Here is a 12763-nt window from a genome sequence, read left to right as displayed (position 1 = left end):
TAACAGATGCACCATAGAAAGCATTCTTTCTGGTTGTATCACAGCTTGGTATGGGCTCCAGCTCTGCCCAAGACAGCAAGGAATTACAAAAGGTTGTGAATGTAGCCCAATCCATCACGTAAATCAGCCTCCCATCCATTGACTCTGTCTACATTTCCCGCTGCCTCGGCAAAGCAGCCAGCATAATTAAGGACCCCACGCACCCCCGGACATTCTCTCTTCCACCTTCTTCAATCGGGAAAAAGATACAAAAGTCTGAGGTCACGTACCAACTGACTCAAGAACAGCTTCTTCCCTGCTGCTGTCAGACTTTTGAATGAACCTACCTTGCATTAAGTTGATCTTTCTCTACACCCTAGCTATGACTGTAACACTACATTCTGCACTCTCTCCTTTCCTTCTCTATGAACGGTATGTTTTGTCTGTGTAGCGTGCAAGAAACAATACTTTTCACTGTATGTTAATACATGTGACAATAATAAATCAAATCAAATCAAAGTTTGCATGAAGATGGAGGGTCCGTGTGCGAGGGCGGAGGTCTGAGAACTATCACTAGACAACAGTGGCATCTAGTGACAAGAATGGGTGACTGCACCCAAAACCTTTTCTACTGCTGACCCTGTACATGAATCCTTGGCATAAGGAGCCTCAAGGACAAATAAAAATGAAGAATATTATTGTTGTAATGGTGTTGGAGGAGGCTGAGACATTAATTGTAAGGTATGATTTGGTGAGTGTGACTGTTAGGTTGTTGCTTGGTGAGCCTATAGGACAGCTCTCCTCATTTTGGTACAAGTCCCCAGATGGAGGAATACAGAGAAAGTAGAAAAGAACTCAAACAGGGAGTTAGAAGGGCAAAAAGGGGTCACGAAATGTCCTTGGCTGACAGGATTAAGGAGAAACCTAAGGCATTTTATACATACGTTAGGAACAAGAGGGTTGTTAGGGAAAGAATTGGACTTCTCAGGGACAAAGGAGGGGAATTATGCTTAGAACCAAAGGAAGTAGGTGAGATCCTAAACTAATACTTTGCATCAGTATTCACAAAGGAGGGGGACATGTTGACTGGTATTGTCTCAGAGAGATGTGTTGACCCGTTAGAAAAAATCTCAATTACAAGGGAGGAAGTGTTAGGTTTTGTAGGAAACATTAAGACAGACAAATCCCCAGGGCCAGATGGCATCTATCCTAGACTCCTCAGGGAGGCGAGAGATGCAATTGCTGGGCCTCTAACAGAAATCTTTGTCTCTTCACTGGACACAGGTGAGGTCCCAGAGGATTGGAGGATAGCAAATGTGGTCCCGTTATTTAAGAAGGGTAGCAAGGATAACCCGGGTAATTATAGGCTGGTGAGCTTGACGTCCGTGGTAGGGAAGTTGTTGGAGAAGATTCTTAGAGATAGGATATATGCGCATTTAGAACTGAATAATCTCATTAGCGATAGACAGCATGGTTTTGTACGAGGGAGGTCATGCCTCACAAATGTGGTTGAGTTTTTTGAGGAGGTGACAAAAACGATTAACGAGGGAAGGGCCGTGGATGTCGTCTATATGGATTTTAGTAAAGTGTTTGACAAGGTCCCTCATGGCAGGCTGGTGCAAAAGGTTAAATCTCACGGGATAAAAGGTGAGCGAGCTAGATGGGTGGAGAACTGGCTTAGCCATAGAAGACAGAGGGTAGCAGTGGAGGGGTCTTTTTCCGGTTGGAGGTCTGTGACTAGTGGTGTTCCGCAGGGCTCTGTACTGGGACCTCTGCTGTTTGTGATCTATATAAATGATTTGGAGGAAGACATAACTGGTGTGATCAGTAAGTTTGCGGACGACACGAAGGTTGCTGAAGTTGCGGATAGTGATGAACATTGTCAGAGAATACAGCAGGATATAGATAGGCTGGAACATTGGGCGGAGAAATGGCAGATGGAATTTAATTCAGATAAATGCGAAGTGATGCATTTCGGTAGATCTAATGTAAGGGGGAGCTATACAATAAATGGCAGAACCATCAGGAGTACAGGCACACAGAAGGACCTGGGTGTACAAGTCCACAGATCCTTAAAGGTGGCAGCACAGGTGGAGAGGGTGGTGAAGAAGGCATATGGCATGCTTGCCTTTATTGGACAGGGCATAGAATATAAAAGTTGGCATATGATGTTGCAGCTGTATAGAATGTTGGTTCGGTCACATTTGGAATACTGTGTCCAGTTCTGGTCGCCACACTACCAGAAGGACGTGGAGGCTTTGGAGAGAGTACAGAGAAGGTTTACCAGGATGTTGCCTGGTATGGAGGGTCTTAGCTATGAGGAGAGATTGGGTAAACTGGGATTGTTCTCCCTGGAAAGATGGAGGATGAGGGGCGACCTAATAGAGGTGTATAAAATTATGAAGGGCATAGATAGGGTGAACAGTGGGAAGCTTTTTCCCAGGTCGGAGGTGACAAACACAAGGGGTCACGGGTTCAAGGTGAAGGGGGCAAGGTTCAACACAGATTTCAGGGGGACATATTTTACACAGAGGGTGGTGGGGGCCTGGAATGCACTGCCAAGCAAGGTGATTGAGGCGGACATGCTGGGATCGTTTAAGAGGGATAGAGGGATACAAACGAATGGTCTAGTTGGACACATGAGCGGCGCAGGCTTGGAGGGCCGAAGGGCCTGTTCCTGTGCTGTATTGTTCTTTGTCTTTGTTATGAGGAGCATTTTGCAGGGCCAGCTGTGCAGGGTGTGCCTTTATCATATCCAGTGCCCAGGTCAATGATGGGTTCTCCATTGGGTTTATTCTTCTTCGACTTTCTCTTTCCAGCTTGATAGAACTCAGTGGCTTTCTAGGCCATTTCCTAGGCCAGGGAAATGTCCCAAACAGTGAGGATAACTCTCTTAAGAACATAAGAACATAAGAAATAGGAGCAGGAGTAGGCCATCTAGCCCCTCGAGCCTGCCCCGCCATTCAATAAGATCATGGCTGATCCGACGTGGATCAGTACCACTTACCCGCCTGATCCCCATAACCCTTAATTCCCTTACCGATCAGGAATCCATCCATCCGCGCTTTAAACATATTCAGCGAGGTAGCCTCCACCACCTCAGTGGGCAGAGAATTCCAGAGATTCACCACCCTCTGGGAGAAGAAGTTCCTCCTCAACTCTGTCTTAAACCGACCCCCCTTTATTTTGAGGCTGTGTCCTCCAGTTTTAACTTCCTTACTAAGTGGAAAGAATCTCTCCGCCTCCACCCTATCCAGCCCCCGCATTATCTTATAAGTCTCCATAAGATCCCCCCTCATCCTTCTAAACTCCAACGAGTACAAACCCAATCTCCTCAGCCTCTCCTCATAATCCAAACCCCTCATCTCCAGTATCAACCTGGTGAACCTTCTCTGCACTCCCTCCAATGCCAATATATCCTTCCTCATATAAGGGGACCAATACTGTACACAGTATTCCAGCTGCGGCCTCACCAATGCCCTGTACAGGTGCATCAAGACATCCCTGCTTTTATATTCTATCCCCCTCGCGATATAGGCCAACATTCCATTTGCCTTCTTGATCACCTGCTGTACCTGCAGACTGGGCTTTTGCGTCTTCAGTGTGCAATGTGAGTTTAAGGATTTGCAGAGGATCAGAATCACCTTAACAGACTTCAAAGCTCAAGTGCATTTGTTATTAGTTCACACCATGGCATGTTTCCCTTGTGGGAGAATCTAGAACTGGGAGGCAGAATTTCAAAATAAAGGATTTCCCATTTAAGACAGAGATGGGAAGGAATTTCTTCCCTCAGAGCAGGGCGACCTGATAGAAATCTGCAAGATTGTGAGAGGCATGGACAGAGTGGATAGTCAGAAGCTTTTTCCCAGGGTGAAAGAGTCAATTACTCGGGGGCATAGGTTTAAGGTGCGACGGGCAAGGTTTAAAGGAGATGTCCGAGGCAGATTTTTTACAGAGGGTGGTGAGTGCCTGGAACCCGTTGCCGGGGGAGGTAGTGGAAGCAGATACGGTAGTGACTTTTAAGAGAAGTCTTGACATATATATGAATAGGATGGGAATGAAGGGATATGGTCCCTGGAAGGGTAGGGGGTTTTAGTTCAGTCGGGTAGCATGATCGGTGCAGGCTTGAAGGGCCAAAGGGTCTGTTCCTGTGCTGTAATTTTCTTTGTTCTTAGAGTTGTTTATCTTTGCCATTTTCCGCTCCAGGAAGCAGTTGAAATTGGGTTACTGAATATTTTCAAGGTTGAGTTAGATTTTTGACCTACATGGGAGCCAAGGTTTGTGGGGGAAGGCAGAGTTGAGGCCACAATCAGATCAGTGATGATCTTATTGAATGGGAGAGCAGGCTGGAGGGGCCGAGTGGCCTACTCCTTATGTTGTTATGTTGTGTCAGCAGTACCTTGTAGCAGAGTCTGGGGCACGGCCTCTTCGGACAAGCAAAGGCATCGGGAGCCACTCATTACTGGGGGGCAGCCTGCAGGAGGGCAAACGTGAGAAGTCAAAATAACACACAGCAGACACTGCGGTCAACTGCACACACTATCAAGAAACAAGGCATGGCAACAATCAAAAGTCTTCAAAGTCAAGCTCACTTTTGTTCTTAATGAATGTTTACAACTTGTAAATTATCTTGACCTCTGCCCTCAAAGGAGTCAAGTAGTTTCTACAGTCACACGTTGCGTCAAACGATTTGCCCCTGCACCAAGCATACAGGTACAGATCCCACTGCTGCTTAATATCTCCTTTCTCTCAACCATTTCCCAAAACCTGGCCTTCCTTCACTAAGGTTACTGGAGTTACTTAATTGCAACATCAATCCCAAAATAGATCTGGATAAACGGTTGTACTAATTATAATGTTGCAGCTTTGAAAGAGCGAAGGCAGAGAGTGGATGAACACAGACAAGATGACGACAACTGTAACAGAACATGTCATTGGGAAAGCAAACAATATCAGAAAAATAAGTGTGCAGGAAACACAAGCAATATGAATGCAGCGATTTGGCAACTGTTATTAACAGAGTGGACAGAAACAGATCAACATTTAAAAAGCACAAGAAACAAATGTCAATGTAAAGACTGGGAGATAGATGGAGGTGCAGTGAAAAATAGGAGGTAAAAATTACTGAAATATTCTTACTAAAAATTTAATTTTGAATGTGTGTGTTCCACAGTAGAGCACAAATTCAGTCAGCCCATTAAACCCATGAGAGCTTGGTTAACATCTGAAATTCACATACTAATCCCAACATAAATCCCAGTCAGAACAAATGTGAAATTTACACAGTTGTAAATCAAGTGTTGGACAGACTGGAAGGCCTTGTTCCCACACTCTTCACCTACCTCTGTTCAGTGGGCTCTGCCTCCCTTCGCTGAGGAGGTTGCACTACACTTTCTTGCTTGTCTAGGTTGGCAGGAGCTTGGGGGGGGGAGATAGGCTCATAAGGTTCTGCTGAAACGTGGCTTCGATCTGGGGATTTCCCAGGCCTGCGTGTGATAAGGAAAACATTAATTTCCATTAGTCTTAACAGACTCAATGGCATCGCGATCAGACACAGAAGCAAGTGAAACCGAACATGGCTCTGTGCAACAGAGGCAGATGGCATGCATACACCGACTCTTGGTGCCTAAGCAAATCAGTGAGATCCAGCTTTAATTCCAGGATTAAACAGCAGTTTAATTAGTTCTGTTCTGCGTATACGGCTACTGAATCTTCACATCCAGTTGATCAGCTTGCTACAGACCTCCTTCTATTAATGGTAAACATGTAATGATAGGTGGGTCTTCAGTAGGAGACTCTATCTTGATCTCTGCCTTCAAAGGAGTCAAGTAGTTTCTACAGCCACACGTTGCATCAAATGATTTGCCCCTGCACCAAGCATACAGATCCCACTGCTGCTTAATATCTGCTTAATAGCACACAAGAAGCTAACTAAAACTAAACAGTACTTGTGTATCATTTGGCACTGGAGCCTACGTGAGACACTGGGATTCACGAATGTCTGTGTGACAAACCCCAAGGGGAAAATAAACTTATCTTTTAAATTGGAAATTCGCATTCCCAGCAGGCCTCAGGGCTGCGGGCTGGCACAGAATGGCTGTACATGCACAGTTGGAGCAATTTCTTATCTTTAAAATGGTAACCGGCCCTACACAAATGCGCAGTTCATTATTTTACATCTTCAAGTCATAAACCAATGCCATGCCTGGGTAAAGGGAAGGGAAAAAAGTGAAAAGGAAGTCAGGTGACTTGAAAGAGGAGCGAATGTGCTTTAGAGAAGCCAGAAGATCAGAGAGGGCAGCTGAAGGTTGGAGGCTCAGTGCTGCAGGCCATTAAGGAAAACAATACCCCTTTTGGAGCAGTGTTGTTCTGCTTGGCATGGCCAAATATCTGAGTGAATGTGGAAGGCAAAGCTTGAGTGTACGCAGAGATCCAGGGGAAATGAACATCGGAAAGAGAGATTGAAACCCTGGAGATGGATCCTCATTGAAGGTGTCCGAGTGGAAGCTTCATTTTGGAGAGATTTTCAAGGCAGGTTCTTCAGGCATGGAGGTTGGAAGCCCTCATGAGAAAGACAAGGTTTCAGTGAGACTGGTTGCCTCACATTATAATAAACAGCTGGGGGGGTTGTTGAGAAATCCATAGAATCTGTGGTATGGTGTGTCGGGCCACCCTTTGAACGTTAATTCACATGTATTGCATACTTACCCTGAATATTAAGAATCCAAGATAGATATTATAAGTTGTGTTATTTTTGAAACTTTGTATGTGCAAAGGTATAGCTGGGGTGAGGGAATAGTGTGATTTTAATTACTGCTACTTGTATTGAAATCTTTCTAACCTTTTTGTCCAGTGGAATACAGCTCATTTTTGTTATTTAAGGAACATCTTACTCGGTGTTAAAACTAAATCTGTTGAACTGGTACGGCGACAATAATCTCTCCCTCAATGTCAGTAAAACGAAGGAGATAGTCATCGACTTCAGGAAGCGTAGTGGAGAACATGTCCCTGTCTACATCAACGGGGACGAAGTAGAAAGGGTCGAGAGCTTCACGTTTTTAGGTGTCCAGATCACCAACAACCTGTCCTGGTCCCCCCATGCTGACACTATAGTTAAGAAAGCCCACCAGTCCACTTTCGATGAAGACTAAGGAAATTTGGCATGTCTGCTACAACTCTCACCAACTTTTACAGATGCACCATAGAAAGCATTCTTTCTGGTTGTATCACAGCTTGGTATGGCTCCTGCTCTGCCCAAGACCGCAAGAAACCACAAAGGGTCGTGAATGTAGTCCGATCCATCACGCAAACCAGCCTCTCATCCACTGACTCTGTCTACACTTCCTGCTGCCTTGGCAAAGCAGCCAGCATAATTAAGGACCCCACGCACTCCGAATATTCTTCCACTTTCTCCCGTCGGGAAAAAGATACAAAAGTCTGAGGTCACGTACCAACCGACTCAAGAACAGCTTCTTCCCTGCTGCCATCAGACTTTTGAATGGACCTACCTTGCATTAAGTTGATCTTTCTCTACACTCTCGCTATGACTGTAACACTACATTCTGCACTCTCTCGTTTCCTCCTCTATGAATGGTATGCTTTGTCTGTATAGCGCGCAAGAAACAATACTTTTCACTGAATGTTAATACTTGTGACATTAATAAATCAAATCAAATCAAATCCTGTGAATGTGTTCAGTAACTGCCCTCTATGGTTTCTAAAAAATAAGTTAGTTAGAGTCTATCAGGCCAGGTTTCACTCAGGGATCTGACTTGTACAGCATTATCACATGGAATTGTAACACTGTCTGAAACCAGCAAAGGGACCTGTTGGTATACAGGTCAACATCTCTGCAGGTTGAGTGGTCACATGCATTCAGGCTGGCTCATTTTGAAGCCTCTGATAGGCAAACAGAACAGTTGGAAGTTACTATAACAATGAAAAGAGAACTTAATATTGGATGATCCTTCAGCTGTTCAATGGCAATGGAGCATGGATTTCTGCTGGTTATTTCTACTCCTCCTTGAACTGGGAGCTGGAACCTGCGCTCAGTTTATTTTCCAAATAAAATCCAGACTAACGAAGGTTTATACTCTAAACTCCTTGCTTACCTTCCTCTGCACTTTTCCGTTGGGTTCTCAGGAGACACCCTGGATGGTGGCCTTGGATGAAGAGCGGTTTGAGTGGTCTGTGGCTGAGAGTCTGTGCTGTAATGAGTAGAACTCTTCCCTCGGTTGGAGACCACTGGGGATGTTTGGAATGTGGACACTGGAGGCTGCTGTGATGAAGGACTGCTAGGCTGATTTCGGGCAAAGTCCTGTGTAATAATGTGCTAAAAAAAATAAGAAACTAATTTGAGAACCAAATCTCCAGTGCAAAAGGCAATATTATTTAGGAAGCACAAAGTGAATGGTGTTATAGACTTTCTATTCTTGCTAATTGCTCCTACTGACTGGCATGCAGACCTGTCCACACACAAGCTGACTGGCCACCAACATGTGGGTACAAGCACACAACAGACTAGCTGCCATGGGCATGCACAGAATGGCCGTCATGTACACAGACCAGCGTTAAAAGCCAGTTATAGAGACCTAGAAAACTTGCAACACGGACCGTTCAATTCAATCATGTTCTGCAAGCCAAAAAAAGTCTAATTCCACTTTCCAGCTCTTGGTCTATAGCCCTGTAGGTTATGGCACTTCAAGAACATGTCTAAGTAGGGTTCTGCCTCTACTACTTCCTCAGTCTGGGATTTTTCAGACCCCATCACTCTGGGTGAAGAAACCCTCAAAACCCTATAATCTTGCTGCCATTTACTTTAAATTTACACCCTCCTGATTATTGAACTATCTGCTATAGGAAATAGGTCCTTCCTATCCCCTCTATAGAAACCCTACAGTGAAGAAGTGGGCCATTTGGCCCATCCAGTCTGCACCAGCTCTCCAAAAGAGTAGCTTACCCAGACCCACACCAACTCCCTTCTCCTTCCCCGCCCTATCCCCGCATCTGCGCATTTACCCTGCTGATCCCCCCAACCTACACATCGTTGGAAACTAAGGGGCAATCTAGCAAGGCCAATGCACCTAACCTGCACATCCTTGGACTGTGGGAGGAAAGCGGAGCACTCGGAGGAAACCCATGCAGGCACAGGGAGAACGTGCAGACTCCACACAGTCACCCAAGGCCGGAATCAATCTGAAGTTCCTGGCACTGTGAGACAACAGTGTTAATCACTGTGCCTACCCCTCGTATTTTGTGCATCTCAATTGAATCTTCCCTCAAAATTTTCTGTTTAGAAATACGTAACCCATTCTATTCAATCTTTCTAAACAGTTAAAATTTGCTAACATCCTTGTAAATCTCCTCTGTGCCCTTTCTTGTAATGTGGTGATAAGTACTTCAACTGTGGTCAAATTAAGTATACAGTTCCAGCATAACCTCCTGACTCTTATATTCTATGCCTTGGCTTTACAGAAAAACAGAATTGTTACAGCATAAAAGGAGGCCATTCGGTCCATCGAGTCTGCACCGGCTTTCTGAATGAGCATTATGACTTCGTGCCATTCCCCTCCCTTTTCTCCGTATCCCTGCACATCGTTTCTATTCAAGCAATGTCCTCTTGAATGCCTCAATCGAACCTGCCTTCACCACACACCAGGCAGTGCATTCCAGACCTGAACCACTCGTTGTGTGAAGTTTTTTCTTACATTGAATTTGCTTCTTTGGCAAATCACTTTAAAACTGTGCCCTCTGGTTCTTGATCCTTTTACGAGCGGGAACAGTTTCTCCCCATCGACTCTGTCCAGCTCCATCATGATTTTGAACACACCTATCAAGTCTTCTCTCAGCCTTCTCTCCAAGGAGAAGAGTCCCAACCTCTCCTAATTTATCCTCAATACTGAAGCTTCTCATCTCTGGAACCTATGTAAACCTATTCTGCACTCTCTCCAATGAGTTCACATCCTTCCTAAAGTGTGGTGCCCAGAACTGTACACAGTATTCTAGCTGAAGTCTAACTGAGGTATAATGATGAAACAGTATAAGACACTGGTGAGGCCACAACTGGAATATTGTGTGCAGTTCTGGTCACATTACAGGAAGGACGTAATTGCCCTGGAGAAAGTGTAGAGATTTACTAGAATGTTGCCAGGGCTGGAGAATTGTAGCTACAAGCAGAGATTGAAGAGGTTTTCCTTGGAACAGAGAAGGCTGAAGAGTAACATGATTGAGGTATACAGAATTGTGAGGGGGAGTGAGAGAGTAGACAGAAGGAACCTGTTTTCCTCGGCAGAGAATTCAAAAACCAGGGGTCACTGATTCAAGCTAAGTGGCAGAAGGATTAGAGGGGACATGAGGAAGAACTATTTTATGCAGAGGGTGGTGGGTGTCTGGAATTCACTGCCTGAGTTGGTGGTGGAGGCAGAGACCCTAAACTCTTTTTAAAAGTACTTGGATCTGCACTGTGAGCTACAGGGCTTTGGGCCATTTGCAGGAAGATGGGATTAGAAAGGGCACCTGGGTGTCTTTGAATCAGCACGGATAAGATGGGCCGAATGTCCCCTTCTATGCTGTATAATTTCTATGGTTTTAACTGGTATTCTGTACAATTTCAGCATAACCTCCTTGTTCTTGTGCTTATAAAGGAAAGTTTTCCATACATCTTCATGAAAATCAGAGAATGCAATCACATAGAGACAGAAAGCCATATCAATGTGCAGCCATTTGCAAGGCCTCACTTACGTGGATGTGATCAGCAAGAGTGATCAATTTATGCGTTTTGGAAACTTGAGGATTAGGAGCAGAGGGATATACACTGTCAGGCTGGGATGATGGCGGCTGCTGTTGTGGAGATGGTGACTTCTGCATCATCCTGTACCGACCCATGGGCACATCAAACCCTCGAGTGTTAGGTTCACCTTTAAAAACAGATAAACACTCAACATACCAAACTCTCTCTCAAATCTCCTCTTGTTCAGTCATGCTCAGGAATGAATGTCCACACTATTAGCTGTCAGAGTAAGATCCTCAATAGTTTGAAAGTACACAAGCCCAGCATTAAAGCGTTAGAATATGTCAAACACCCTGCAGCTTGACTGATGAGTCTGCCAAACAAAGTATGCCAACTGCAGGTGCACATATTGCACACAGCGTGAGGAATGAGCAATTACTCTGTTATCTGCAACGTACAATTTGTTAAAGCAACTGAGTAAGTGGGCAGTTGTTTGATTTTTATGGGAATAGTTTTCCAATCCCATTACTTATTACCCGAGTAATCACACCACAAGCCCTTCAAAATCGGACTGGTGCTCTCTGCTCCATCTCTATTCCCTCTCAGGATTAGGCTCTAGATTCTATTTTCTTGCTGATTCACATTCCCGTCTCAAACTGTGAATTATCTTCCTCTCCAGCTTCATCTCTCTCAGGTAATCGTTCCCGCCAATACTGCCGACAAAAGTACAGCATCAGCTGACAGCACTGAGCTGTACCTCAAGCCACCACCTCCCCAACCACTCCTCCACTGTTGTTAAATTATCAGACTGCTTATCCAACATTCAGTACTGGACAAGTAAAAACTTCCTCCAATTAAATACTGGATGGGCTGAAACAATGGTTTCTCTGCGGCAACTGTCTGAGGCCAAACAAGATCTGACCTAGAAATGAGCTTCTAACTACATTTCTGCCTCATCACCATGACTGTCTTTTCTCACCTTTGTAACATCTCCTGGCCCCAGCCTTGCCTCATCTCAACTGCTATTCAAATCTTCATCTATGCCTTTGTTACCTCTGGATTTGCCATTTCCACATTCTACTTGACACACACTTGCAGTAACCTAAAGAGCTGCTGACTATGTTCTTACTCAGATCAAATCCCAGAGCCCGATCACTCCTGTTCTCACTGACCTACACTGTTCTCAGTTAAGCAATGCCTCAATTTTAAAATTCTCATCCTCTGGCTTCAAGTCTCTCCATGGCCTCAGCGCTCCTTTTCTGGGTAATATCAACCCCTCTTAAAATATCTGCACTCCACTAATTCTGGCCTTTTCAGCAACCCTGACTTAATTGCTCCAGCACAGGTGGCTGTGCCTTCATCTGCCTGGGCTCTAAGCTCTGAAAAAATCCCCCAAAACTCTGAAAAATTCTTCTTTTAAACTGCTCCTTAAAACCTCTCTCTTTGACCAAACTTCTGGTCATCTCCTAAAATTGCCTTACAAGGCTTGGTCTCAAAAGTTGCTTTATAATGTTCCAGTCAAACATCTTGAGATGTTTCACTCCTTTAAAGGTGCCTGATATAAGCTGTTACAATCTCTCGTTGAAGATAATTATTGTTTGACACTTGTGTGGTGCAAATATTACTTGCCACTTGTCAGCTTAAGCCTGAATGTCCAGGTCTTGCTGCATGAAGACATGGACTGTTTGACTTTCTGTCAGAGGCAGCAACTGGCTGACAAGCTGAAAATGGGACTGAACATGGTGCAATCATTAGCCAGTATTTCCACTTTTCACCTTAAGATGGAAGGAAAGTCATTGATGATGTACTTGAGGGTGGTTGGGAATAGGACACTAACCTGAGGAACTCTTGTAGCTGTGACCTGAGGCAGGGATGATTGACCTCTGAAAAACACAACCCACCTTCCTTCATGGTAGCATCTGTAAGGAGAGAAAAGAGTTGACGTTTCGAGTCCAGATGACCCTTTGTCAAAGCTGGACTGGTTATCTGGACTCGAAACATCAGCTCTTTTCTCTCCTTACAGATGCTGCCAGACCTGCTGAGATTTTCCAGCAT

At 44.7% G+C, this 12763-nt stretch overlaps 1 protein-coding gene across 26 annotated transcripts in view; it reads right to left on the bottom strand.

Annotated features, from left to right (window-relative positions):
- ncor1 (nuclear receptor corepressor 1) overlaps positions 1–12763 on the bottom strand; it is a 376647-nt gene that overhangs the window by 23874 nt on the left and 340010 nt on the right. For 18 of the 26 annotated variants that reach the window (XM_078224546.1, XM_078224545.1, XM_078224544.1 and 15 more), the window contains 4 exons: positions 10720–10895; positions 8091–8311; positions 5322–5465; positions 4379–4453 (listed from right to left, as the gene is read on the bottom strand). In XM_078224546.1, coding sequence (XP_078080672.1) covers positions 4379–4453; positions 5322–5465; positions 8091–8311; positions 10720–10895 — 616 coding nt within the window. The remainder of the gene's footprint in view (positions 1–4378; positions 4454–5321; positions 5466–8090; positions 8312–10719; positions 10896–12763) is intronic. The other 8 variants (XM_078224543.1, XM_078224548.1, XM_078224549.1 and 5 more) reach the window with 2 other exon arrangements.

Source organism: Mustelus asterias, chromosome 12, assembly GCF_964213995.1.
Source record: "Mustelus asterias chromosome 12, sMusAst1.hap1.1, whole genome shotgun sequence".
NCBI classification, from domain to species: Eukaryota; Metazoa; Chordata; class Chondrichthyes; order Carcharhiniformes; family Triakidae; genus Mustelus; species Mustelus asterias.
The sequence above is the reverse complement of the archived record's forward strand: the minus strand, read 5'-3'. Positions and strand labels throughout refer to the sequence as shown.